General features: G+C 45.4%; 1 protein-coding gene across 3 annotated transcripts; it reads left to right on the forward strand.

The window, feature by feature from the left end:
* The first annotated feature begins 9820 nt into the window (after positions 1-9820).
* Positions 9821-18110, forward strand: LOC145354036 (phosphoenolpyruvate carboxykinase, cytosolic [GTP]-like). Of its 3 annotated transcripts, none has more exons than XM_080205141.1 (9): positions 9821-9953; positions 10773-11026; positions 11944-12125; positions 13145-13348; positions 13499-13686; positions 14931-15093; positions 15239-15595; positions 16412-16507; positions 17054-18110. In XM_080205141.1, the coding sequence occupies exons 2-9, from the start codon at positions 10803-10805 to the stop codon at positions 17506-17508; spliced, it is 1869 nt and encodes a 622-aa protein (XP_080061267.1). In that variant the 5' UTR covers positions 9821-9953; positions 10773-10802; the 3' UTR covers positions 17509-18110. The 3 variants fall into 3 exon arrangements, with proteins under 3 accessions (XP_080061267.1, XP_080061268.1, XP_080061266.1); XM_080205142.1 differs by having other exon boundaries at positions 9860-9984; XM_080205140.1 differs by lacking the exon at positions 9821-9953 and having other exon boundaries at positions 10758-11026.
* Positions 18111-27184: the final 9074 nt, after the last annotated feature.

The following is a 27184-nucleotide window of genomic DNA, read 5'->3' on the forward strand; positions in this document are numbered from 1 at the left end:
GCACAGTGTACAACTGTGCTGTTGCCACCCATCTAGTAAGACTGGACATTCCCTTGGATGGTGATGGAAGTTCTGGCATGTGGGTAAACTATTTGGGCCCTCACAGCTTCCTCAGAATACTTAGTGTCATAAAGTCTTCTTTTAGTGGATTGACGGTCCTCCTCAACTGCCATCTTTAGTCCTTGTGGTATAGCAAAATTGTGAATAATACGTCAAAGTGCAATGGTGCCTGATGCTTTGGGCTGTGTTGCAGGAAGCTTTCATACTTGTTGAAGCGTCAGAGAGTTATTTTGTGTCCAATTATCCATTTACGTACAAATTAGGAGTGGGAGTAGACCACTCGGCCCCTTGAGCCTGCTTTGTCATTCAACAAGATCATGCCTGATCTGATTATAAATTCAGTCCCACATTCCTGCCGACCCCCGATAACTTTTCACCCCTCCCCCCCTTGTTAATCAAGAATCAGTTGAGCTCTACCTTAAAAATATTCAGAGACTCTGCTTCCACTGCCTTTTGAAGAAGGGAGTCCAGAGACGCTGAGAGAAAAAAAAATCTCTTCACCTCTGTCTTAAATGATTGACTCCTTATTTTTAAACAGTGACCCCTATTTGATGAGGGAATGTATTGACCCTTCATTCAGCAGTTGAATTGGAACTCAGAAAGATGTCTGAAGCCAGGGGGAAGCCTTACACTCCAAAATCTTAAATTGTGGACTCTGTGTAAAGTTAAATAATGGAGGAATATATTATGTTTTTTTATTCGTTGATGAGATCTGGGCATCGCTGGGTGGGCCAGCATTTATTGTTCATCCATGAGAGCATTTGAAAGTCAACCACATTGCTGTGGATCTGGAGTCACATGTAGGCCAGACCAGATAAAGATGGTTGATTCCCTTCCCTAAAGGACATTAGTGCACCAAATGGGTTTTTAACGACAATGATTTCATAGTCATCAATAGATTCGAAATTCAGAATTCTTATTAAATTTAAATTCCACCATCTGCCGTGTTGGGATTCGAACCCAGGTCCCCAGAACATTACCCTAGGTCTTTTCCTAGTCTAGCGACAATACCACTACACAAGCTATTAGAAAAATTGTCAGAGATATATTATTTTACTGATGGTCACATACCAGCCAGACATTCATAGAATGGATTGAAAGATTACATTGTGGGAATTAACATCTACAGCTACATATGACACTATGGGCTTAGGGAGGGGAATTCTGCAATGTGTATAAATCCCAGAGCCCGATCTTACTGCTTTAAATATAAATGGGTAGAAAGTGACCTCTTTGCTTTTGCAAGTGAGAAATCAGACAGGCACTGACAGTTGCACAGGCTATTGTTTGGCTAATATTACGCAGGGTGCAGGTAATGTGCTTCCATGTTTGAGTATGGCAGAGGCAAGCTGGAAGAGTGGGAAATAATGCTCATTCTCCTTGTAAAAGAATCACTTGCAAAATTGGATAAAGACCAAACCTTCTAAAGCTTTGGAAGTCCAGTCCAACACTCCCTTCCATCATTGGCCATACATCAGGTTTCAGGGGAGAATTCAAAGACCGGAATTCTGATAAGGAATATCAGAGAAACTACTTTATTTAGAAAATGATTAGAATGTGGAGTTACATGTTGTAGTTGAGGCAAATAGCATAAGTGCATTTAAGAGGAACCTAAGTAACTGTATAAGGAAAATCGGAGATGATAGAGTGAACCAAATGGGGTCAGCGGAGGATCATGTGGAGCATAGACCAATTGGACCAAATGACCTGTTTCCAGTAAACTTTATGATATTGGGGATGATGTGGAGATGCCAGTGTTGGATTGAGGTAAGCATTAATATTGGAAATGATCAGAGCTCCTGTCCCAAAGGGCTATTCATAAACTTCAGTGCAAAGCTTCAGGTCCTTAAACAAAGCCTTTGACTAGTTTTCTGCAGCTTTGGTGCATTTCCAATGAACAAGCTTACATAAAGGCCTCGACAACATCCAAGACCCCGTAGAAATGCCATGATTTCAATGTTCATCTTTTTTAGACTTTGCCTCCTGAATGTTGTGGCTTTCCAAATAAAACACAATGTCTTATCTGCAAAATGTCAGTTGCTCTGTAAACTGCCACCTCACACTGTCATTGCAATTCAAATGCTAAAATAAATATATGCTATCTGCAAAATGCAGTTTACTCTGCCAATGGACACACTTTGCCTCTTAAAATAAACAGGATTGCTTTGCAAAGAAACAACATTTCTGGCAGCAACATAAAAGTTGATTTAGCAAAAAAGAATCGAATTTTTCCTCAGCAAAGGATTTATTATTTCAGTTTCCAATGCCTCAGTTGGTTAATGCGGTAACTGATTTAGCCAGGCAGATCAGGAGTCAACAGGTTTCTTAGCCAGTCTGTTCTGGTCTGATCTGCACCAGCAGCTGGTTTGATTTTACTGACCTGAATGTTCGCAGCATGGGAAAAATCCACTTGTGTTCCCACTCCTGAAATCCAAGCTATGATTCCCTACTGGAAAAGTTTGATGGGGCGGTGGCACAGTGGTTAGCATTGCTGCCTCACAACCCCAAAGACCTGGGTTCAGTTCCCAGCGTGGGCCACTGTCTGTGTGGAGTTTGCATGTTCTCCCCGTGTCTGCGTGGGTTTCCTCCAGTTACTCCAGTTTCCTCCCACAATCCAAAGATGTGCGGGTTAGGTGGATTGGCCTTGATAAATTGCCGCTTAGTGTAAGAGGGACTGGCTGGGGTAAATGCATAGGGATACGGGATAGGGCCTGGTGGGATTGTGTTTGGGGCAGACTCGATGGGCCGAATGGCAGGTTTAAGCAGGGCTATTCTGCTATTCCCACAATGACTGGGATTTGACATGGAGGAGACATCCGAGAAAATTGGGTGTCAGCCCGCCTCTGCCAGTGCTGGAAGCCCATACCTCTATGTTGCTCATGCAGCCCATTGCCTGAAGTTATGACTTCCGTGCCTCTGAGGCAGGACATGCAATCTCCAAGAGCTGTCAGCCAGCCAATGGGCTGCCAGCTGTTCAGTCCCAGCAGCCACCGGGAATGGTGGACACCCTTGCAGCCAATGATCGCTGGGGAGGCCCTGAGTTTAAGGTAAGTGGGGTCGAAACTCACCTGGAGCAATCAGGCAGACCCGAGTGAGGGGCGAGTAGTTCTCTGATTTGTGAGGGAGGGGTGAGATCTGTGGCAGCACTTGCCATTGCTGCACGGGGTGGGTGTCCATTTTTACTGGTGGCCTGCCCCAGTAGCATGCCCTCTTGTCACCTGGTATTGGTAAAATACGTATAGAGTCATAGAGGTTTACAGCATGAAAACAGGCCCTTTGGCCCAACTCGTCCATGCCACCCTTTTTTTTAAACCCCTAAGCTAGTCCCAGTTGCCTGCATAGTGTGACAACCAGCAGTACACAGCTTGCACTGTGGAGAACCCCCTAACAAGGTAGGCTGGTGATAGCTGGCACACTCCCCCTGTTTAATATCTTGCCTGGCAGCTTTTCTGAGGTGTCCCATCAGGATGCAGACCTTGTTGTCACGCATTCTCTCGCACAATTAATGGCCTCAGGTGGTCCAAATGGGCATGTTTCCTCCACAAAGATTGTTGATGGTAAAATACCAGTGGAAACAAGGTATTGACAAACATAGAAACTCTACAGTACAGAAAGAGGCTATTCGGCCCATCGAGTCTGCACCGATCACAATCCCACCCAGGCCCTACCCCCATATCCCTACAAATTTACCCACTAATCCCTCTAACCTACTCATTTCAGGACACCAAGGGCAATTTTTAGCACAGCCAATCAACTTAACCTGCACGTTTTTGGACTGTGGGAGGAAAGCGGAGCACCCGGAGGAAACCCTAACAGACACAAGGAGAACATGCAAACTCCACACAGGTAGTGATCCAAACTGGGAATCAAACCCAGGTCCCTGGAGCTGTGAAGCAACAGTGCTAACCACTGTGCTACTTTGCCACCCAAATGGCATCCCCCCATTATCTGTATTTACAACCGCTCATAAGTGTGAATTGGGGCTGTCACCTCAGGGGAGATAGCAGAGGTGAGTGCTCAGGCAGCCATTATTTCTCGGGCAATCTAACATACAACGAGCACCAAGGAGAATGGGGGCTGAGGGTCACTGTCGCTGTCGAGGGAGAAAAGTTTGGGAGTTATGTGTGGGTCATTCAGGGGCCTTTCCTTCTCTTCATATAAGGTTGCCCCTTGCTCCAAGGGGATGTGTTGGCTGCCAAGCAGGCATCAATTGCTAGTTCCTCTGTGCTGGGTTCAGACAGCTGAGTGGGTGCCCTTCCATACTGGGAGCTGCAAGCTGGGTGACTGAGGTCCAGGGGCCTTGCTTTGGGAGAGGCCAGGCTGCAAGGGCAGTGATGGGGTCTCAATGATGGGGAGCTACCCTGCCTCATGAGGCATAAAGACTCTCTCACCTGGGGGAGGATGAATGCAGTGAAACCTGCAACTCTCTGATGTGAGGCCAGAGGGCGCTACTGGGCAGGAAGTTTAAATTCATTGAGAACTCGAACTCAGGTACAGCAGCAAGAGGCTTGGATTGCTCTCATGCAGGGCTGCTTCACTGCACTTTATTGAAGGCCCTGAAGAACGATGCTACCTCTAGGGAACTGTTTGAAAAGCTAATTGCAAACCTCTCAAGATTCAGCTGTATCTCATCACGATAAATGTTGTTGCCAGAGCGACTAATGGACAAATCGTGGAAGAGTCCAGCATGCCAGTTTAATATACAGAGCTAGATCCAGTTGCACAGTCTGGGGTCAAAGGTTAAACCTTCAGGACGCCAAGCCCCAAGAATGTAGTCGCATTTTCCAATTCAAGCCTGAGGGGTACACAGCTCGCACTGTGAGAACCCCCTGGCAAGGTAGGCTGGTGATAGCTGGCACCACTCCCCCTGTTTAATATCTGGTCCGGCAGCATTTCTGAGGTGCCCCCATCAGGATGCAGATCTTGTTGTCATGCATTCTGTCGAATACAGTTTGCAAAGCGCGATGCAAAGACCTATGTTCTTTGGCTGTTCCGGGCGGGCCAGCCAACATCCAGCTGTCTGCGACCACACAATGCGCTTTGTTCAGCTCTGCGCCCGTTTCCCAGGGAGCGCCCATGAAAGTTACATCTTGAGCCGCTCAGAAATCCCAACTGTCTTTGAGGGAGAACAGCAGCAGCTGGAGGGCTGGCTCTTTGCGGACAAGTGGTACCCACTCAGGAGGTGGCTAATAACGGAGGCCACAAACACCGTTTGGAAACTCATTATAATGATGCTCATGTCGCAATGCGTGTGATAGTGGGGCGGCCAATTAGGCTGTTGAAGATATGGTTCCAGTCAAGGGTGGGAGGAGGTGTGGGGGTATCTGATAATACAGCCCCCAGAGGCTCTCCTGCATTATTGTGCTCTGCTGTGCTCTCCACAACATGGTGCTGCCACGCAGAGAGAAACTAGAGCTGGAGGAGGTGGCCAAGCACAAAATGAGGAGGGTGATGGGCCTGACGATGCTGAGGGGAATGAGGATCAGTGCTGGGCAGTGGACAGGACCAGAATTAGCCGTCAAGCGAGGGATGCCCTGGTTGCCTGTGGTTTCCAGGGTCAGCGGGAGTTGCTGGTGCTGAAGTCCCCCACAATGGCTGCAAGGTCAAGCTCATGATGTAGTGCCACCGTTATCTAACTGTTTGGTTGGACGGTTTCAATGGCAGGGACCTGCAGCCGTTGGCCTGACTCTGCAGGAGAATGATGATGAGCTGCAGTGAGAACAAAGCTTCTGTCATCCTCAGCAATATGTCTGACTCCTGCCTAACAGAGAGCTACATGTTCCGTGCCAGTGAGCGGGAACATCACGGGGTTTATCAAAGCTGGAATGATGGTCTCAGGCACTGCTGGACCCTGAAGTATCTGACCAGGATCTCACTCTCATCTTATCGAGATGGGCAGCCAGTCAGCACCTCGACAGCCCCACGGCCAGTCCCGCTCAGGTGAAGAGATGCAAAATGAAACTGCTGTGGTCTCGATGGTTGGATAGGGGGCCTGCCTCATTCCATGAAAGGGATCTTGGGAAGAGTGCCGGGGATTGAGGGGGTGGGGGATTGAGGGGATGTAGGGGGGGGGGGAATGGGGGGTGCGGGATGGGGATTGAGGGGATGTTGGGGGGGGATTGAGGGGGTGGAGGATGGGGATCGAGGGGGTGGGGGATGGGAATCGAGGGGGTGCGGGATGGGGATTGAGGGAGTGGGGGATGGGGATCGAGGAGGCGGGGGATGGAATCGAGGGGGCGTGGGATGGGGATCGAGGGGGTGGGGAATGGGGATCGAGGGGGTGCGGGATGACGGATCGAGGGGGTGGGGGATGGGGATCGAGGGGCATGGGATGGGGATTGAGGGGGCGTGGGATGGGGATTGAGGGGGCGTGGGATGGGGATCGAGGGGGTGGGGAATGGGGATCGAGGGGGTGCGGGATGACGGATCGAGGGGGTGGGGGATGAGGATCGAGGGGCGGGGGATGGGGATTGAGGGGGCGTGGGATGGGGATCGAGGGGGTGGGGAATGGGGATCGAGGGGGTGCGGGATGACGGATCGAGGGGGTGGGGGATGAGGATCGAGGGGCGGGGGATGGGGATTGAGGGGGCGTGGGATGGGGATCGAGGGGGTGGGGAATGGGGATCGAGGGGGTGGGGGATGAGGATCGAGGGGCGGGGGATGGGGATTGAGGGGGCGGGGGATGGGGCTTGCCTGCAGTGGGGCTTCTTCACTCTGTCCTCAGTGTGGGAGGGACATCACACAGCCATTCTCACCATCCACAGGAATGAAGCACTTGGTGTGTGTGTGAGTTGACTGAGTTTAGCAGTATGAAAGGACGGGGGGGAGTCTCCGTCAGCGAACGCATTGATTTATTATTTGTAACTTTATACAGCGGTAACCTCTCTACATTAACGCTCACTTTCACCCGTGCAAACTTAGTACCTATCACTTCTTAATCTTCCTCACCCTCCCAGTATGTCTAGGTGCTTCCCTATAATCTGCAGCTGAATTTGAGGTGACGGACTGATTTCCACACCCTATTGCCTGCGATGATCTTGGCAGGCATCCCCTGGGGAATTTGAACCTTGAGGGCCCTGGCCTGCTTTCAGACAGCACGGGTGTTGCACTGCTGCCCTCATCAGCATGTAAAATAAAATAAAAGTTTATTTATTAATCACAAGTTGGCTTACATTAACAATGCAATGAAGTTACTGGGAAAATCCCTGAGGTGCCACACTCCAGCGCCTGTTTGGATACACTGAGGGAGAATTCAGCATGGCCCAATGCAAACATGGGGAGAATGAGCAAATTCCACACGGAGAGTGACCCAAACCAGGAATCGAACCCGAGTCCCTGGTGCTGTGCGGTAACAGTGCTAACCACTGTGACACTGTGTCATGTGGGGACTGGAGTGTGTCGCTCACAGCAAGCGGGGGGCACTCAGATAGGCAGGACACCTCCAGAGTCTTTGGGGTGTCAATCCCCAGGCTGTGTACCAGATGATCCTCATCCCTTAGATGCCCAGTGGTCCTCCATGGGATACAGGGGCAGCTGGAGTGAGGTCCAGAAGCCTCACTATCCTCTGGTGCAGACACTCGTGGATTCCCACAAGTGCCCACACCATGGAGCTTGTGCCCTCAATCCTGGAGGTCATGAGCTGAGCCATGGAGTGTAAATCCTGCACCAAGGTCTCCATTGCGGGTGCCACTCTCGCAGTCTTGGTCTTGGTATGCTGAAGTTATCTCCTCAGACGTAAAGCAATGGGACTCCTCCAGTCAGCCTGCAGAGGGATGCTGTTATCCACTCTTGATGCTCACAACTCTGCCTTTGTAGCTCCAGCAGCTGTGGGATGACTGGGCCCAGGGGCATATCATTGGCTAGGGGCTCAGTAAGGCCTGGCTTCCAGCTTCTCCTTGAGTGCCAATTCCCTAGGACGTCCCTCCTCTACCTGCTGTGCCTCTTCAGCTGTGACACACTCATCAGTGAATGACCCAGAAGCCTGACTACTTATTGGACCCACTGAGGTGTGAGTGGCTGTACTAGAGCCAGGTGAGGGTGAAGCTGTGACGCCTCTTCAGTGGTAGGGTTGGAGAATCCCCCTCTGAAGTGCTGAAGTCTGGTAGGTTCTGCTGGCCGGCCTGCAAGAGAAGGAATATAGAGGAAACATGAATTAAATTTTTAAGTTTGTTTAAAAGTTTTTATTCATTAGTCACAAGCAGGCTTACATTATGACCGCAATGAAGTTACTGTGAAAATCCCCTGGTCGCCACATTCTGGCAGCTGTTTGGGTACACTGAGGGTGATGGCTGGCACTGACATGGCGGGCTGAAGGGCCTCTTTCAGTATTGTAAAACTCTACGACTCTAATATTATCTTAGTTTGTATAATTTCTCTTCTGTTAAATCAACACTGCGCTCTCTCCAAGACCAGAATATCATTGTAATGAATATCATCCAAACTATTCAGCGTTTTATTTGATTTGTTATTGTCACATGTATTGGAATTCTGAAAAGTATTGTTCCTTGCGTGGTATACCGACAAAACATATCTTTCGTAGAGTACAGAGAGGAGAAGGAAAGGGGAATGTACTGTTACAGTCAGAGCTAGGGTGTAGAGAAAGATCAACTTAATATATGGTAGATCCAGTCGAAAGTCTGATGACTGTGGGGAAGAAGCTGTTCTTGAGCCAGTTGGTACATGACCTCAGACTTTTTTATCTTTTTCCTGACTGAAGAAGGTGGAAGAGAGAATTTTTGGCGTGCATGGGGTTCTTAATTATGCTGGCTGCTTTTCCAAGGCAGTGGGAAGTGTAGACAGGATCAGTGGATGGGAAGCTGGTTTGAGTGATGGACTGGGCTACAGTCACAAACCTTTGTTTCTTGCAGTCTAGGTTAGAACAGAACCAAACTCTGATACATCCAGAAAGGATGGTTTCTATGGTGCATCTATAAAAATTGGTCAGTGATCTAACAGGACTTTGTAAAGTATGACTCGTGTATTCCATTCCTCTGATATAAAGGCCACCATTGTATTAGACTTTTGGATTTTTTTATGTACCTGGTCATGACATTTTAATGATCTGAATTTTCTAAATTACAATAATGACAACACTTCAAAAGCACTTAATTGATGATAAGGTGCTTTAGAAAATCCTGAGGGAATGAAGGGCAGTAGATAGGAGTAATTCCTTCCACCAGTTTGTTCTATTGTAAGCTCCACAGTTGCTGTGGAGTTGAGTCCACACCTGAGTCGCGCCCCCATTCCTAACCAATTGTCAGACAGTGACACTCACCATGCTTTCGGTCCATCAACTCTGGAGGTGTAACCTGGCTTTGCAAAGACTGATTGGAGGGTCAGCAACCACGATAGCCCTGTCCGATCAATGGGAAATGTCACCCCATAAGGCTCACACAGCACTTTTTGGATGCAAAAACAACACGCAGATTGCATCAGAGCTGGCCAGAGTCTGGCAATAGAAGCTTCAGCAAGCATTGCAAGGTGCCTACCTCAGCTGAATGGAGCAAAAAAAGCATACTTTGACAGTTATTGATTGTTGGAACAGATTATTGGCTAGATTGTGTATTAACTGCGCCTATGAGGAGGTGTGGCGGTTGCATATTTTCAAAGCTATTGATTGCTGATTGCTCGGGTAGATATGCAGAGTACAACTTGCTCGTCCTGGATTACGTATTAACTACAACATCAATGAGGTGTGTTCCCGCTCAGTGACGATTGTGGCGAGCCCCCTTATCCCTGAGCGGTGGGAGGTCCTCTCATTCACTATTTAAAGACACAGGCGACTTAGCAAAACCTCAGACACCTGAAGAACCTCAGAATTCGAGGTGTACAGCAGAAAATAAAGAAGAAATCATCGTCCTGAAGCTACTCTTGAGACAGATCTCTTAAGCTGAGTAAGTGAACCTCAATATAGTGTGTTGCAAGGTAATTATCAGCGATTATGGAAATAGATGATGATGTGGAACAAAATGTGCAATTTACACTTTTGACCATGTTTTATCGCAGATTACTTCTCCATATGACTGTGGGTTGTACTTCTTTTTCGTTCTTATTCCACCTTCTTTGTCTTGTCTCTTTTTTCTTGCATTATCTCTAGCTTCTTTGTGCTGAGAAAGACGTGCAGCTTTTGTGCAAAGATGCGCAGCTGGGGCGGCACGGTGGCACACTGATTAGTGCTGCTGTCTCACAGCGCCAGCGACCTGGGTTCAATTCCTGGCTTGGGTCACTGTCTGTGTGGAGTCTGCACATTCACCCCATGACTGCGTGGGTTTCCTCCGGGTGCTCTGGTTTCCTCCCACAGTCTGAAAGATGTGCTGGTTAGACCCATTGGCCATGCTAAATTCTCTCTCAGTGCACCCAAACAGGCAGTGGAGTGTGGCAACTCGGAGATTTTCACATTGCAGTGTTAATACAAGCTTATTTGTGACACTAATAAATAAACTTCAAACTTAAAAAAACTTTAATCTAAATGGTGGGAATCATGTTCCTTTCAATACAGATTTTATCAGATTATGATTTCTTTAAGTTATATTTACCCAGATGAATTATTCCAATAAATCACAATTTTAACAGATGCCGCCAGCAGGCTGGAAAATAATAATTGGAATTACAATTTCCTTTTCTTTAACTCTGTTCATGTTAATACTTTGCCACAATCAAGACACGAGTACATTCTGACTGCCCTAAGCAATGCCGTAATGATTGTTTTACAGGTTGTTGGGGGCCCATTTCTCGAAGACGCCATGGCTCCACAGCTCCAGTCTGCACCCCAGCTCCCTCTGAATGTGGTTCAGGGGGATCTGGACGCACTGAGCTCTGCAGTGAGAGACTTTGTCGAAGAAAGTGCAAAGCTGTGTCAGCCAGCCAGCATCCACATCTGCGACGGTAGTGAGGAAGAAAACAACCAGATTCTGTCCCTGATGGAAGAGCAAGGGATGATCAAACGCTTACACAAGTATGAGAACTGGTGAGTACCTTTCTCCTCTCCATGTTTTGGTGACGTTTTATTAAGCTTGTCAATACTAGGCAGCAGAGTTTCCATTTTGCATCAGCAACAAGCTCTCCCAGCTCAGGTATACCAGGGTAACATACAGAGCACACTCACTCTACAATGTCCTACCAACATGCATCAGCAATAGCTTCAGAAGACTATTTGCTGCTCTACCAGTGTGGCACTTCCATTCACCAAACCTGTTGCTTATATCTCCTGGGTGACGTTGCTGGGTCAGTTTGCAAACAATTTACTGTGCTCACATTCATTCCTTTTGCCCTTAATGACACGTGCAACACAAGGGAGAGATTTCCTGTGATTGTAAAATGGCATGAAGGGCCACACAAACCAGTTAATTGTATAACGGCCGATACAAACCCAAAAAAAGCTAATTCATTTAGAAGATTCAAAGCCTGACTATAGTTGTAAATAATTTAAAGCTATAGCAGACTTCTACAAAGACGGTCAAAACTAGTCCAGGACAAACACATAGACACACATAGTGACACACCCACAGAGACACACGCTCACACCCACACACATGCACACACTGACAATACAAACACACTGACACACACACACATGCACACACTGATCCACTCACACACAAACGCACACACTGACACATACAAACACATTGACAGACACACATGCACACACTGATCCACTCACATATACATGCACACACTGACACACACAAACAAACACATGAATACAAATCCATTACACTCAATCTCGGTCAGTTTGGACACATGAAGGAACTGGTCTAAGTTCCAGCCTTCAATTCTGAATCACCCCACACAGTCGGGGTGTATTATTGAATTGTGATGATGACTGACATCTTAAAGCCAGACTTACTGTGACTGAATTGGATTAATTTTTGTTCTTTCCAGCTGGTTAGCTCGCACAGACCCCCGGGATGTTGCTCGTGTGGAGAGTAAAACTGTGATTATAACCCCTGAACAGAGAGACACCATTCCCACAGCAAAGAGTGGAGTAAGCCAGCTCGGACGCTGGCTGTCAGAGAAGGAGTTTGAAAAGGCATTCGATGCCCGATTCCCAGACTGTATGAAAGGTACAGACATTCATTCAATCTGGGTTATTTCTGAGCTATTCTATGCAGACTTGTGAGTGATTATTCAATAAAAGGTGTGGTGATTATATCAGTTATTGACACCTCAGTGTGGAATGTATCACACTAAAGTTATCCAATCATTCTGTTCACCTGCTTCTCACACTGTACAATACATTAGACAGGGGTTCCTGAACTATTGAGGAGGAGCCAGGATCTCTGCTGTTATCTGTGCCAGCTTCTGACATAGTTACATTGCAGAGAAACCTCCCATCTCCACCATTCAGCTGTCCTAACTACAGTGCTGTGGTTGGCAGACTTGCGCGTTCCAGGGAGTCGCAGCAGCCGGCATGAACAATGCACAATGCAGATCATAGAATCATAGCATCCCTACAGTGCAGAAGAGGCCATTCGGCCCATCGAGTCTGCACCGACTCTCTGAACGAGTGTTGTACCAGGCCCTCTCCCCTGCCCTATCCCTGTAATCCGTACACTTACCATGACTAATTCACCTAACCTGCACATCTTTGGATTGTGGGAGGAAACTGGAGCACCTGGAGGAAACCCATGCAGACACGGGGAGAATGTGCAGGCTCCACAAAGACGGCGACCCAAGGCCAGAATTGAATTTGGGACCCTGGAGCTGTGCTAACCACTGTGCCAATGTGTTGCCAGCCAGATAAATGTCAGCCAAACATGCAATTAAAATCGAAGGAACTTTTATCCCCGTCTCTCTGTCTCAGGATGGGTTGTACAAATGACAGGTGAAAGGGAGCTTGGTGTTTGGATCATAGGAGGAAATTCTGAGCTCCATTCTTATCATTATGTCCTCATCCTCATCCAAGGGTGAGATAACTATCTTGGTGTTACTCAGGATATTTGTTATTCCACCAGTATTGCTGTAAATGCTTTAATAGACAGTGTCTGGGCTGGGATGGTGACAATATCTGAGCTTAATCTTGAGTTTATAAGGATTTAAAGAGAATAGTCTCAGCAACAATTTTCTTCCTGTCAATCTTTAGGCCGTACAATGTACGTGATCCCATTCAGCATGGGACCTGTGGGGTCTCCTCTGTCCAAGATCGGGATCCAGCTGACCGATTCACCGTATGTCGTGGCTAGCATGAGAATCATGACTCGCATGGGATCAGCTGTACTGGAGACCCTGGGGACTGGCCAGTTTGTCAAATGTCTTCATTCAGTCGGATGCCCCTTACCGCTAAAGAGTGAGTTTAGATTCAGCATCTTTGGAATGAATGATAATTCTGTGCGTGTGGTGGCAGGGAGGGGAGGGGAGGGGTGGGAGAAGGGGTCTTCTCCTTTGATCCAGCAGATTTTTATCCAGCTTTGAGTAACAATCCATCTCTCGTACTTAGGGCCACTGGTCAATAACTGGGCCTGCAATCCCGAGCTGACACTGGTCGCCCACATACCTCAGCGCAGGGAGATTATTTCATTCGGGAGCGGTTATGGAGGCAACTCGCTGCTGGGGAAGAAGTGTTTCGCTCTGCGCATCGCCTCCAGGATTGCTCAGGAAGAGGGTTGGCTGGCTGAGCACATGCTGGTAAGAATACAGGAGTTACTCTTTACTGCATCTTTAACGGCTGCGCTTGTAATAAAGCTCTCGCCCGTGAAAGAAGCAAACTTCTGAAATAAGGCAAATGTCAGATTTAAACTCTGCATTGAGATGTCAGTCTTGCTGGATTGACAGTCTTTTCACCTCCCGTCGGAGGTGAATGATCCAAGTCCCCCTCCAGATACTTGAGGCCATAATCCGGGTTTGACAATCCAGTCAGTACCGTAGGAATGCTGTACAGTCCAGCTGACGTCTTTCAGATCAGATATTAAACTGAAGCTATCTGTGGACTGTCTTGTAGGTATAAAAAATTCCACAGCATCATTTTAAAGGATAAAGGGTGATTTTTTTTTTCTCCCCAGTTATCTGGTTAATATGTATCTTTTAACCAATTTCACTAAAACTACTTGATTTGGTCATTTACTATCTGTGGGATCTTGCTGTGCACTGCCATGTTTCTGATACCACATCACTATACTTGAAAAGTGCGTTATTTTCTGAAATGTTCTTTTGGGGCATCCTGAGGTCTTGAAAAGTGCTATACAAATGCAAATCCTGCCACTGAGGAGTCGCTAGGCAATAGGTCATGTTTGTCAGCCTCACACAAAGCTGAATAATGTTTGAACTTTGGTTTAAATGTATCATTACTGGAGGAATTTAAATCATTTGGGATTAGCCATGTGAGATAAATGGGGAGGCAGTGGGGTAGTGATAGTGTCACAGTGCTAGTAATCCAGAGTGCCAGAGAAGTTCTCTGGGGACCCATGTACAAATCCCACCACAGCAGATAGTGAAATTTGAATTCAGTAAAAAAAGGAATTAAAAATCTGATGGCGAGCATGCAACCATTGTTGATTGTTGTAAAAAATAAACCCATTTGGTTCACGAATGTCCTTTAGGGAAAGAAATCTGCGATCCTTACTAAGTCTGGCCTGTATGCGACTCAAGATCCATAGCAATGTGGTTGAATCTTAAATGCCCTCTGAAATGGCCTCGAACACATTTCAAGGTATTTAGGGATGGGCAATAAATGCCAGTGACACCCACATCCATTGAAGGAATAAAACAAATGGTGCAGAAGTACTCAACAATGCTAGGCTGTTCAGCCTGTGTCAGTGTGAATACAGGCACGCACTGCGTATCCCATGCTGTATGTATAAGAAATGTAGATTAGACTGTCGGGTCAGCGAATGGACATCATTTACTCATCAGCTTCTCCTCTTCCTCCCCAGATCCTGGGAGTGACCAATCCCAAAGGTCAGAAGAAGTACATTGCTGCAGCCTTCCCCAGTGCCTGTGGGAAAACAAACATGGCCATGATGAATCCCACATTGCCTGGCTGGAAGATCGAGTGTGTGGGAGATGACATTGCCTGGATGAAATTCGATGAACAAGGTTTGTTTCTCTCAGCTTGTCTTTATAGTTTAAGGTAGATGTGAAATGATTCAATGAGGAAAGTGATTACTCTGTTTCGAAGGTGCATTGCCTGGTGAAAGTCCAGTCACTTTATTAATACCTCCCTTACTCGACCTTCCCACAGGTAACCTGAGAGCAATCAACCCAGAAAATGGCTTCTTTGGTGTGGCGCCTGGAACGTCTCTCAAAACAAACCCAAACGCAATGAAAACGATCAGCAAGAACACCATTTTCACCAACGTAGCAGAGACCAGCGATGGAGGGGTTTATTGGGAAGGAATCGATGACAATCTGCCCCCCGGCGTCACCGTAACTTCATGGAAAAACAAAGCGTGGAGTCCAGAAGATGGAGAGCCATGTTCGCACCCCAACTCCAGGTTCTGTACTCCTGCCAGACAATGTCCGATCATCGACCCAGATTGGGAGTCTCCTGAAGGAGTTCCCATTGAAGGGATTGTCTTTGGAGGACGCAGGCCAAAAGGTACAGTAGTGTAATGTGTAGAACAACACAGCTAAACATTTGGGTCAGATTGAGTCAGCTGTGTTGGTGTTGTGCTGGAAAGCTGCTGAGGGAGCTCAGGAAATCTGGCAGTAGACATTTAGTGAAAGGCTGTAACTGGGAAGACTGTGTAACAGTATTAAAATATATGTGTGATTTTACATAAGAATCACATAGTACTTACAGCAGACCGTTCAGCCCAACAGGTCTATATTACTGTTGATTCTGCACCAGTCTGCTTCCTCTTCACCCCCATTTCACCCTATCAGCAGATCCATGACGGCATTGACTCTGTTTAAGTGCTTTCATAATCTTAAAGATCTCTCTGTTTGGACATACCTCGTTCTACTGTTGCTTAACAAAGGAACCTCAAACATTTCCATCTTCCCTGATAAATACAACCTCTCAATTCCACTATCATGCTTGTAAATTTTATTTAAACTTCTCTAGCGCCTGCATCCGTTTCATAAAATGGAGACTGGAACTGTGTACAATATTCCAATATGGTCTAACAAATCCTCTCCAAGTTTAACATAACTTATCTGCTTTGCAGTTCTATCCTGTTAGTAACTAACCTCAATGCCCTGTTGTTTATTGTGGACAGATTAATCTGCACAGCTGCAGTTTGAAATTTTGTACGTGTGCACCTCCAGACCCCTCTGTGACTCGTTAGTTTAGTTCTTATTTTCCAAAGAATGTGAAGTTTTCTTTAGTCTGCCTCTACTAAGATATACTTATTCACACTTATGTATATTGAAGTTCATTATTTCAAAGACATTCTTGGTCATTCTGTTCCAGGCGTTCCTCTGGTTTATGAAGCTTTCAACTGGCAGCATGGTGTTTTCATCGGAGCAGCCATGAGATCAGAGGCTACAGCTGCAGCGGAACACAAAGGTATGAGAATAACACTGGGGAACAACACTGGCACAGTGGGGAACAACACTGGCACACTGGGAAACAACACTGGCACACTGGGGAATACAACACTGGCACAGTGGGGAACAACACTGGCACACTGGGAAACAACACTGGCACAGTGGGGAACAACACTGGCACACTGGGGAATACAACACTGGCACAGTGGGGAACAACACTGGAGACTGGGAAACAACACTGGCACACTGGGAAACAACACTGGCACAATGGGGAACAACACTGGGACACTGGGAAACAACATTGGGGTACAACACTGGGACGCTGGAAAAACAACACTAGGACACTGGAAAATTCAACACTGGGACACTGGGCATACAAGTAGATGTGGAGTGAGGAACCTAACATTCATTATCTACATGAAACAGAAAGCAGTCACTTTAGGCTTGATGTGAAATGGGCTGATTAGGTTGTGGTGTTGTTTATCTCCTTATGAACAAACTTGTGTAGTTCCTGTGTCACCCTCAGCATCAGTTCTTCATTGCCCCTTTTGTCATTGTTCCACAGGGAAGGTTATTATGCACGACCCTTTCGCCATGCGGCCTTTCTTTGGGTACAATTTTGGCAAGTACCTATCGCACTGGCTCAGCATGGAGCACAGGAGCAACTCTAAACTCCCCAAGATCTTCCACGTCAACTGGTTCCGCAAAGATACTCAGGGCAACTTCCTGTGGCCGGGCTTTGGGGAGAACTGCCGAGTCCTGGAGTGGATGTTCCGGAGGATCGATGGGGAGGACTGCGCCAAACACTCTCCTTTGGGCTTCGTTCCTGCAGACGGCGCCCTGAACATCAAGGGCCTCGGACAGGTCAACATGGGTGCACTCTTCAGTGTCGAGAAAGAATTCTGGGAAGAGGAAATAGAAGCAATCAGAAAATATTTTGAAGACCAAGTCAACATTGACCTTCCCAGCGATGTGGCCAATCAGCTGCTGCAGTTAAAACAAAGAATCAGTCGGGTGTAACAAAGGACAAATAGGCAGCAAAGATGAAGCCCTGTTATTACATATCATTTGTACCACATTGACATTCTGCAACTCATTGTTTGTTAATACCATGAGTTAGATTGAACACTACATGCACTTAGGAATGCTAGAGATTGTGTACTCATGTTTTTACTTGATAACAAAGGACTCAGGTGGAAAGGAAAATATCCCTTTAAACAGGAGATTTATAGGAACATAGAATTCCATAAGATGACCGTGGGACTTTCAGAAATCATAGGAACTCTATAGTACAGAAAGAGGCCATTGGGCCCATTGAGTCTGCACGGACCACAATCCCATCCAGGCCCTACCCCCATATCCCTACGTATTTTACCCAGTAATCCTTCAAACCTACACATCTCAGGACACTAAGGGGCAATTTAAGCATGGCCAATTAACCTAATCCACACATCTTTAGACTGTGGGAGGAAACCGGAGCACCCAGAGGAAACCCACGCAGAGAATGTGCAAACTCCACACAGACAGTGACCCAAGCCGGGAATCAAACCCAGGTCCCTTTGGCTGTGAAGCAGCAGTGCTAACCACTGTGCTACCATGCCACCCGTCTAGAATTGCATTTTGATAGTTTATGGTCTAGAATTGCATTTTGATAGTACTATCACAATGTTGCCTGTCTGTGCAAAGGAAACAGTTTTAACTCACTCTGTTAATGAGAAGTCGCCTGATGGAGAGTTTTGGAGAGATGAAATTTAGCTCCACTCTGCAAGCAAAGGGTGTCACCAGCACAACACATCCTGTAATTGCTCAGCAACTCCCGAGAAGTTGTACTGTTATTTTTGATGCATGCGATCTTAACTTTGTAATTGGGGATTACAAAGATCTGGGGCAACTTGAATCAAAACAGGAATCCTGATTTAAATTGGAAAGGCATAGTTTATGCAGGGAGAAGATTGCTTTGTTCAAACATTTCCATGAGTGCTCTGATTCCCTGCAAATATTATCTTTTAATGCACATTCCTACTCCTGTTTAAAGATTTAGCAGAACTGTACTGAAGAGTCCTTCAAACCTCAGGAACAAGCATATCTATATGGACATATATAATCACTACCAGCTTTCAGGAAAGATATGCAGTGCAGTGAACGTATTCAGGCAATGTGGTTTTAAGTTGAGAACGTTAGCTTTAGTTTTTGTATCAGATGCAATAAAAGTATCAATTGTGGACAATATGCAGCCAGTAGCACAGTAATGAAATTGAACGGTTGTGCAATTGCCTGTGGCTTGTCAGATTTATGAATACGTCAAACAATGCATGCGTGGGGTTTGACACTGAGTAAAAATTCAAATCATTGACCAATCTTAATCTGTTCACATTCTAAATTATGATTCTGTAACGAACTTTGAGTTTATGTATGATATTGTTCAAAATATTTCTGCTGGAAAGTTTTATTGTTTATATGTCTTTTTTTAAAATAAATTGTTATTCGGTTGTTTTCAATATTTTGATTTGATTTGATTTATTATTGTCACATGCATTAGCGTACAGTGAAAAGTATTGTTTTTTGCGCATTATACGGACAAAGCATACTGTTCATAGAGAAGGAAACGAGAATTCAGAATGTAGTGTTACAGTCATAGCTGGAGGGAAGAGAAAGATTAATATGAGGGACGTCTGTTCAAAAGTCTGACAGCAGCAGGGATAAAGCTGTTCTTGAGTCGGTTGGTACGTGACTTCAGACTTTTGTTCTTTTTCCGGATGGAAGAAAATGGAAGAGAGTATGTCCGGGGGGAATGTAGGGTCCTAATTATGCTGGCTGCTTTGTTGAGGCAGCGGGAAGTGTTGACAGAGTCAATGGATGGGAGACTGGTTTGCGTGATGGATTGGGCTATATTGATGACCTTTTGTAGTTCCTTGCAGTCTGAATTTTGAATTTCATTTAACCACATCGCCATTCGGGTCTTTATCCTTTTTAAACTTCCCAAATCAGCCTAAAAGTTGGTCCCTGGAGTTTTTTTGTCTTAAAAGATTTTTGAAAAATCTGGCCCATGTTTTTCTAAGTGGAGGCTGCTGGTGAAATCTTAAAGTTTTCTGATGTGGGCAGGAATTTTCCGAGTGTTCACACCAGCGGGATTTTCCCATCCCGCTGCAGTGAACGGACATTTGGCTCAGCTCCACACTCTCCGACTTTGCTGCCGTGGGAGTGTGGCATGAGTGGTTGGTAAGATTTTTCAGCTTATCCTAGACAGTTTCCCTCAGCCTAAGTTCAAACTCATTCCAACATGAAGTGTTGGAATGGAAGTCTCTACTGATCTTAGCTGACATGTGACAATATTTTTCTTCCAAAAAGTAGGTTTTATATAAAAAGTTTTGAAAGGTTCGTGATATCCGGACATACACATTAGGAAGAGTAGGCCATTCGGTCCCTCAAGCCTGCTCCACCTTTCAATGAGATCATGATTGATCTGATTATCCACATCCCTGCCTACTCCTGATAACCTTTGAGTCCGCTTATTAGTCAAGAATCTATCTACCTCCGACTTAAAAATATTCAAAAACCATATCTCTACCGTTGTCCAGAGAAGTGAGCTCCACATATTCACCACCCTCAGAGAAAAAGAATTAATCCGTGCCTTAAATGGGACACCCCTTATTTTTAACTGTAGAACATCAGTAGGCTATTCGGCCCATTGCATCTGCTGCACCATTCAGTTCAGTTATGGATGATCAGCTGCCTCAAAGTCACTTTCCCGTACAATCTCCATATCCCGAGATGTCATTCGCTTCCAGGAATCTATCAATCTCTGATTTGATCATGCTGAATGGTTGACCTTCTGTAGCTCTCTGGGGTAGAGAATTCCAAAGATTCACCACCCTCTGAGTTAAGGAATTCTTCTTCATCGTAGTCTTAAATGGTCTAACCATTATCTTGAAATTTTGTCTCCTGGTCTTAGGCTCACCAGACTGGGGAAACATCCTATGTACACCCACTCTGTGACGCCCTGTAAGTTTCAATGAGGTACCTCTCATTCTTCGAAACTCTAGAGAATACAGACCTCTGCCGGAATTTTACCACCTCACCCACCCGAGGCTCGTAAGATCCCGCCCTAGGCAAATGTAGAATACCATTTTGCAAACATTGCCCGCTCTGATTCTAGGGCAGACGAGGCAGTAAAATTCTGGCACCCATGACCTCAATCTCTAAGACAATACTGCCATCCCACTGATTAATCCGGTGAGCCTCATGCAGTCCTTAGATATGGAGACCAAAACTGTACACAATATTCCTGATGCAGTCTCACCAAGACTCGGCACAACTGCAGCAAGATAACGTTACTCGTGCTCATATCCCCTTGCAATGAAGGCCACATACCATTTGCCTTCCTATTGCTTGCTACACTTACATGTTTCAATGACTCATGAACAGGTTCCTTTGGCCACCTCACTTTCCAATCTCTCACCATTTGAGAAATATTCTGCCTTTCTGTTTTGTCTATCAAAATGAATAACTTCACATTTATTCACACTATATTTCATTTGCCATGTTCTGAAGTAACCTACTCAATTATCCTGTTGAAGTCCTATTGAAGCCTCCTTGTAATCTGCTCACAACTTACATTTCCACCCAGTTGGGTGTCATCAGCAAATTAGAAGTGATACAATTGATTTATAGAATGGTTCTATTGATACAATCCCAATACTCTGTTAGTTTCAGTTGCAGTTTCTCTACATTGGACGTGAACATTTAATTACCTGCGCTAAATAAACACTTCTTTCAGCCTTGTCCCCTGTAAATGATGCATGTATGCTGCTCACCATCCTGACTTGGAAATATATCGGTGTTCCTTCACAGTTGCTGGGTCAAAATCCTGGAATTCCCTCCATTACGTTGAGGGCATTGTGGGTCAACCCACGGCACATGGACTGCAGCAATTCAAGAAGGCAACTCACCACCACCTTCTCAAGGGCAACTGGGGATGGGCAATAAATGCTGGCTGGCCAGCCAGCGACGCCCACGTCTCACGAATGAATAAAATAAAAGAAATTTGCCCTACCAATGTATATGGCAGTACCTTTAACTAAGTTAAATGCCATTTGTCGTGTGGTTTACTCCACTAGCGCATCTAAACCCTTTTTACATTTTATAACATTCCTCAACTTGGAAAGGTTTTAGTACCAACTGCATCTTACTGTTATAGTCCAGGTCATTAATGAAGACCAAGAAGAGTAGTGGGTTTAGGAACTAAAGACTGGGAGGCCTTCCAATTCACAGCTCTTCAAACTGAACTTCGCCCATTAACTTTAGTATTTTGCTGGAAAATTGCAGCATTCCAATTTCCTAAAATACCGCAAAATTCCAAATTGTGAGGTGACCAAGTGTGAAGCCAATGGCCTTCAGAAAGTACAGGTAGACAATGTCCCCTGGGTTTCCTACATCCACTGCCCAAAAGATACCTCAGAAAGTCATATCTGTTAGGTACAACCTGTTATGAAAGTGTAATAACCCCTTCATTCCTAAGTGATCCTAAGTGGCAGTGACAGCGACCATTAAAGTTTTAAAGTTTATTTATTAGTGTCACAAGTAGGCTTACATTAATACTGCAATGAAATAGCTGTGAAAATTTTCTAATTGCCACACTCTGGCGCCTGTTCGGGTACACTGAGGGAGAATTTAACATGGCCAATGCACCTAACCAGCACGTCTTTCGGACTGTGGGAGGAAACCAGAGCACCCGGAGGAAACTCATGCAGACACACTTGTGCAGACTCCATGCAATTAGTGACCCAAGCTAGGCAGCGCCGGATTTAGACTTGGTGAGGCCCTAAGCTATGTAAAACTTGAAGGCCCCTTGTTAAAAAGTTACACCAAAAGGTCTCGCAAAAGTGTGTACCAAAACAGGACCTTGGGTCACCACAAAAAAATTGAAAACATCATTATGCCTTTTAATTATTTAATAGCAAGGTGTTTACAGTGAAAAATACAAATTATTTTCAAATGTATACATTTACTGATTACATATTTATTTGGCTGGCTTGATCTCTCTCATGGATTACAATATAGTATACCCTGGAAACAAAACTTAAATGTAACTTTTAAAATAATTTTAAGATACATTAATATATATACAAAATGCTGGCAAAATAAGTAATCAGGACCACTTTTATTAATATAAGTAATAATGAAATAGTTTGCAAAATCAGAAAACTGGCATCAGACACAACTTAAAACATTTTCTTTCGTGATTTTTCAAAAGCGAAATCATGAATTATGTCCTCAGATGATATGCTACGCAGCTTATCACTTTCTACACACATGATGCTAAGTGCAGACAGTTTGTCTTGAGACATGGTTGCTCTCAGTTAATTTTTGATTCTCTTTAGCTGTGAAAATGACCTTTCTCCTGAACAATTTGTTACCATCAGACATAAGAATAGTTGTAATATTGTTTCCACATTAGGGAAAACTAAATGAATCTTGTCTTGGAAGATGATTTGATACAGATCTTTGTGACAAATTTGTTCTTTTCCAGGATAATTCTGCTTGACATAAATGTGGAATTGCTTCAGTTCGGCCGTAATGTTAATATCAACATTGTTAGGATACTCTTTCATCAAAGTTTCTACTTCTTCATGCAGCTGTGCCTCTGAAGGTTCTAAATCAACTAAAAATGAAAATTTGTTTGCAGCATCATTGTAGACTGTTGCTCTTCTTCTCAAGTTTGCTTCAAGGTCATTGACTATAGGAATGAAGGATTTCACTTGAAATTTGTCTCTTGGAGAAAGCACTTCATCAACATCAGGTGCAGCTCCATCATAGGCTTATTTATTTCTCACCCTCCTCCTTTTCTCTGCACACTTGTAAACCGTTTGTGGATCCTTATCTGTTTCTGGAGTAAAGTAACTGTCAACTTTTGGTAAGATTTTGAGTTGCTGTTCAAGCTGGTGCTTTCTTTTTATTTTCTGGTATCCGCTCTTAAATGTTCTCTTCGTTGTAAACCTTCTGAAATTTTCTGAGGCCCCTGCGGATTGTGAGGCCCTAGGCTACAGCTTGTTTACAGCTTGTGGCGAAAAACTGCAGCAGGTGATGGTGCAGAGGGACCTCGGGGTCCTTGTGCATGAGTTGCAAAAACCCAGCCTGCAGGTGCAGCAGGTGGTCAAGAAGGCGAATGGGATGCTGGCCTTCATAGCGAGGGGAATTGAATATAAAAGTAGGGAGGTCTTGCTGCGGCTGTATTGGGCATTGGTGAGGCCGCAGCTGGAGTACTGTGTGCAGTTTTGGTCGCCGTACTTACGCAAGGATATTTTGGCCTTGGAGGGAGTGCAGAGGAGGTTTACTAGGCTGATACCGGAGTTGAGGGGGTTGAGCTATGAGGAGAGGCTGAATAAACTGGGCTTGTACTCGTTAGAGTTTAGAAGAATGAGGGGAGATCTCATTGAGACGTATAAGATGATGAATGGGATGGATAGGATAGAGGTGGAGAGACTCTTCCCACTCAGAAAGGACAGTAGGACTAGGGGGCACAGCCTCAAGATAACGGGGGAGTGGTTTAGAACGGAGTTGAGGAGGAACTTCTTCACTCAAAGGGTGGTGAATCTCTGGAATTCTCTGCCCGTTGAAGTGGTGGAGGCTGCCTCGCTCAATATTTTTAAGACACGGGTTGATGGGTTTTTGATAAGCGAGGGGATTAAGGGTTATGGGGAGAAGGCGGGAAAGTAGAACTGAGCCACGACAGATCAGCCATGATCATATTGAATGGCGGGGCAGGCTCGAGGGGCTAGATGGCCTACTCCTGCTCCTATTTCTTATGTTCTTATGTTCTTGTTTAGCTTATGCCTAAATCTGGCACTGAAACCAGGAATCGAACCCATGCCGTTGATGCCGTGAGTCACTGCGCCGCCGTACCACCCATAAAGGTAAGTACGATGAATGCAGAGAAATCAAAAGCTGGCAGTAGAACTTTAAGCGGGTACAGGGTTTAAACTGATAGCCGATTTGATTTATTACTGTATTAATATACAGTGAAAATTATTGTTTCTTGTATGCTATACGGACAAAACATACCACTTATAGAGAAGGAAAGGACAGAGTTCAGAATGTAGTGTTCCTGCCATAGCTGGGGTGTCGGGAAAGATCAGCTTAGTGTGAGGTAAGTCCATTCAAAAGTCTGACAGCAGCAGGGAAGAAGCTGTTCTTAGGTCGGTTAGTATGTGACCTCAGACTTTTGTAGCTTTTTCCTTACTGTGGAAGACAGTATGGAAACAATACTTAAATGTAATTTTTAAAATAATTTTAAGATACATTAATTTATATACAAAATGCTGACAAAATAAGCAATCAGGAGCACTTTTATTAATATAAGTAATAATGAAATCATTTGCAAAATCAGAAAACTGACATCAAACACAACTTAAAACATTTTCTTTCGTGATTTTTCAAAAGCAAAATCATGAATTATGACCTCAGATGACATGCTACGGAGCTTATTGCTTTCTTAGGAACTGTTCTTAGGTCAGTTGGTATGTGACCTCAGACTTTTGTACCTTTTTCCTTACTGTGGAAGATAGTATGTTCAGGGTGCGTGGTGTCCTTGATTATACTGGCTGCTTTTCTGTGACAGCAGGAAGTACAGACACAGTCAATGGATGGGAGGCTGGTTTGTGTGATGGACTGGGCTTCGTTCACAACCCTTTGCAGTTTCAGCTGGGAATCAGTAAGAAATGGTATAGAGTTGACAGGCCCGAGTGTACTGGGATCATTAATGAGAACATAAGAACATAAGAAATAGGAGCAGGAGTAGGCCATCTAGCCCTTCGAGCCTGCCCCGCCATTCAATAAAATCATGGCTGACCTGTCGTGGCTCAGTTCCACACTCCCGCCCTCTCCCCATAACCCTTAATCCCCTTGCCTATCAAAAACCTATCAACCCGCGTCTTAAAAATATTGAGCGAGGCAGCCTCCACCACTTCAACGGGCAGAGAATTCCAGAGATTCACCACCCTTTGCGTGAAGAAGTTCCTCCTCAACTCCGTTCTAAACCACCCCCCCTTTATCTTGAGGCTGTGCCCTCTAGTCCTACTGTCCTTTCTGAGCGGGAAGAGCCTCTCCACCTCTATCCTATCCATCCCATTCAACATCTTATACGTCTCAATGAGATCTCCCCTCATTCTTCTAAACTCTAACGAGTACAAGCCTAGTTTATTCAGCCTCTCCTCATAGTTCAACCCCCTCAACTCCGGAATCAGCCTAGTAAACCTCCTCTGCACTCCCTCCAAGGCCAAAATACCCTTGCGTAAGTGCAGCGACCAAAACTGCACACAGTACTCCAGCTGCGGCCTCACCAGTGCCCTATACAACTGCAGCAAGACCTCCCTACTTTTATATTCAATCCCCCTCGCTATGAAGGCCAGCATCCCATTCGCCTTCCTGACCACCTGCTGCACCTGCAAGCTGGGTTTTTGCGACTCATGCACAAGGACCCCGAGGTTCCTCTGCACCGTCGCCTGCTGCAGTTTTTTGCCACGTAAGTAATAGTCCTTCCTACCATTATTCCTACCAAAGTGGACAACCTCACATTTGCCAACATTAAATTCCATTTACCAGTTCCTGGCCCATTCGCCCAGCCTATCTAGATCCTTCTGCAGACTCTCCACACCCTCCGCACAATTTGCCGTTCCACCAATCTTGGTGTCATCAGCAAATTTCGACACCATACACTTGGTTCCCTCCTCCAGATCATCTATATAAATGGTAAATAGCTGAGGCCCCAGCACCGACCCCTGGGGCACTCCACTAGTCACCAACCGCCAATCTAAATAGCACCCGTTGACCCCCACTCTCTGCCTCCTATTTGACAACCAGTCCTCTATCCACGCTAAGTTTTGTCCATCCACAAATAAACAGTTACAGAACAAATAAATAAAATCTGGCACTAGGTACTGCGTAGGTTGTAAGAAGTTGAACTGGACAACAGTTTGTCAGTGGCCATATTTATAGCATTCTTCTGGGCCTTGGCCAAGGTCACTGCGTCACCTACAGTGCACGGGAACCAAAGCTTTGCAGAGCAAACAACCTACTGCATCGCCAGAGTGTAACCAGTATAATCTGATGGGAGTTGGTCAGAGTCTGTCACAGTGGAGTGAAGTGCCTTGTTTATCTCAGTTGCTGATCCACATGTTTTGCAATGCTTTCATGGACTGCGAGCCCATAGCTGAGGGGATCCAGTAATTCAGAGAAAACTACCGGCCAGAGTCCACCATTCATCGCTGGTGGGGTAATCAGAAACTTTCCATCAACTTTGTATTTAAGTAAATGGTCTAAGCAGTTGGATAAGTGGATATAATAGGATTATTAATCAAGAATTGATTGCATTTTTATCTGTGTATATTGCATATTATGGTGAAGAAGTGTAGCCCCAAGCCACTTTCACAAACTTTATGTCTGATTAACTTAAAGCTGTGCAGCTTAGGTGGATTGGCCAAGCTAAATTGTGGTGGCACAGTGGTTAGTACTGCTGCCTCACAGTGCCAGGGACCTAGGTTCAATTCCAGCCTTGGGTGACTGTCTGTGCAGAGTTTGCACGTTCTCCTCATGCCTGCATGGGTTTCCTCCGGGTGCTCCGGTTTCTTCCCACAGTCCAAAGATAATGGGGGGTTAGATAGATTGGCCGTGCTAAATTGCACCTCAGTGGCAGGGTAAG

The sequence above is a fragment of the Carcharhinus amblyrhynchos genome, chromosome 16 (assembly GCF_965287045.1).
Source record: "Carcharhinus amblyrhynchos chromosome 16, sCarAmb.v2.hapA, whole genome shotgun sequence".
Taxonomy (NCBI): Eukaryota; Metazoa; Chordata; class Chondrichthyes; order Carcharhiniformes; family Carcharhinidae; genus Carcharhinus; species Carcharhinus amblyrhynchos.

Coding starts and splice junctions, on each gene's coding strand:
- LOC145354036 (XM_080205140.1), top strand. CDS start 10,758: ATGATTGTTTTACAGGTTGTTGGGGGCCCATTTCTCGAAGACGCCATG. Junction 11,027..11,943: donor TTACACAAGTATGAGAACTG/GTGAGTACCTTT, acceptor TGTTCTTTCCAG/CTGGTTAGCTCGCACAGACC. Junction 13,687..14,930: donor GGCTGGCTGAGCACATGCTG/GTAAGAATACAG, acceptor CTTCCTCCCCAG/ATCCTGGGAGTGACCAATCC.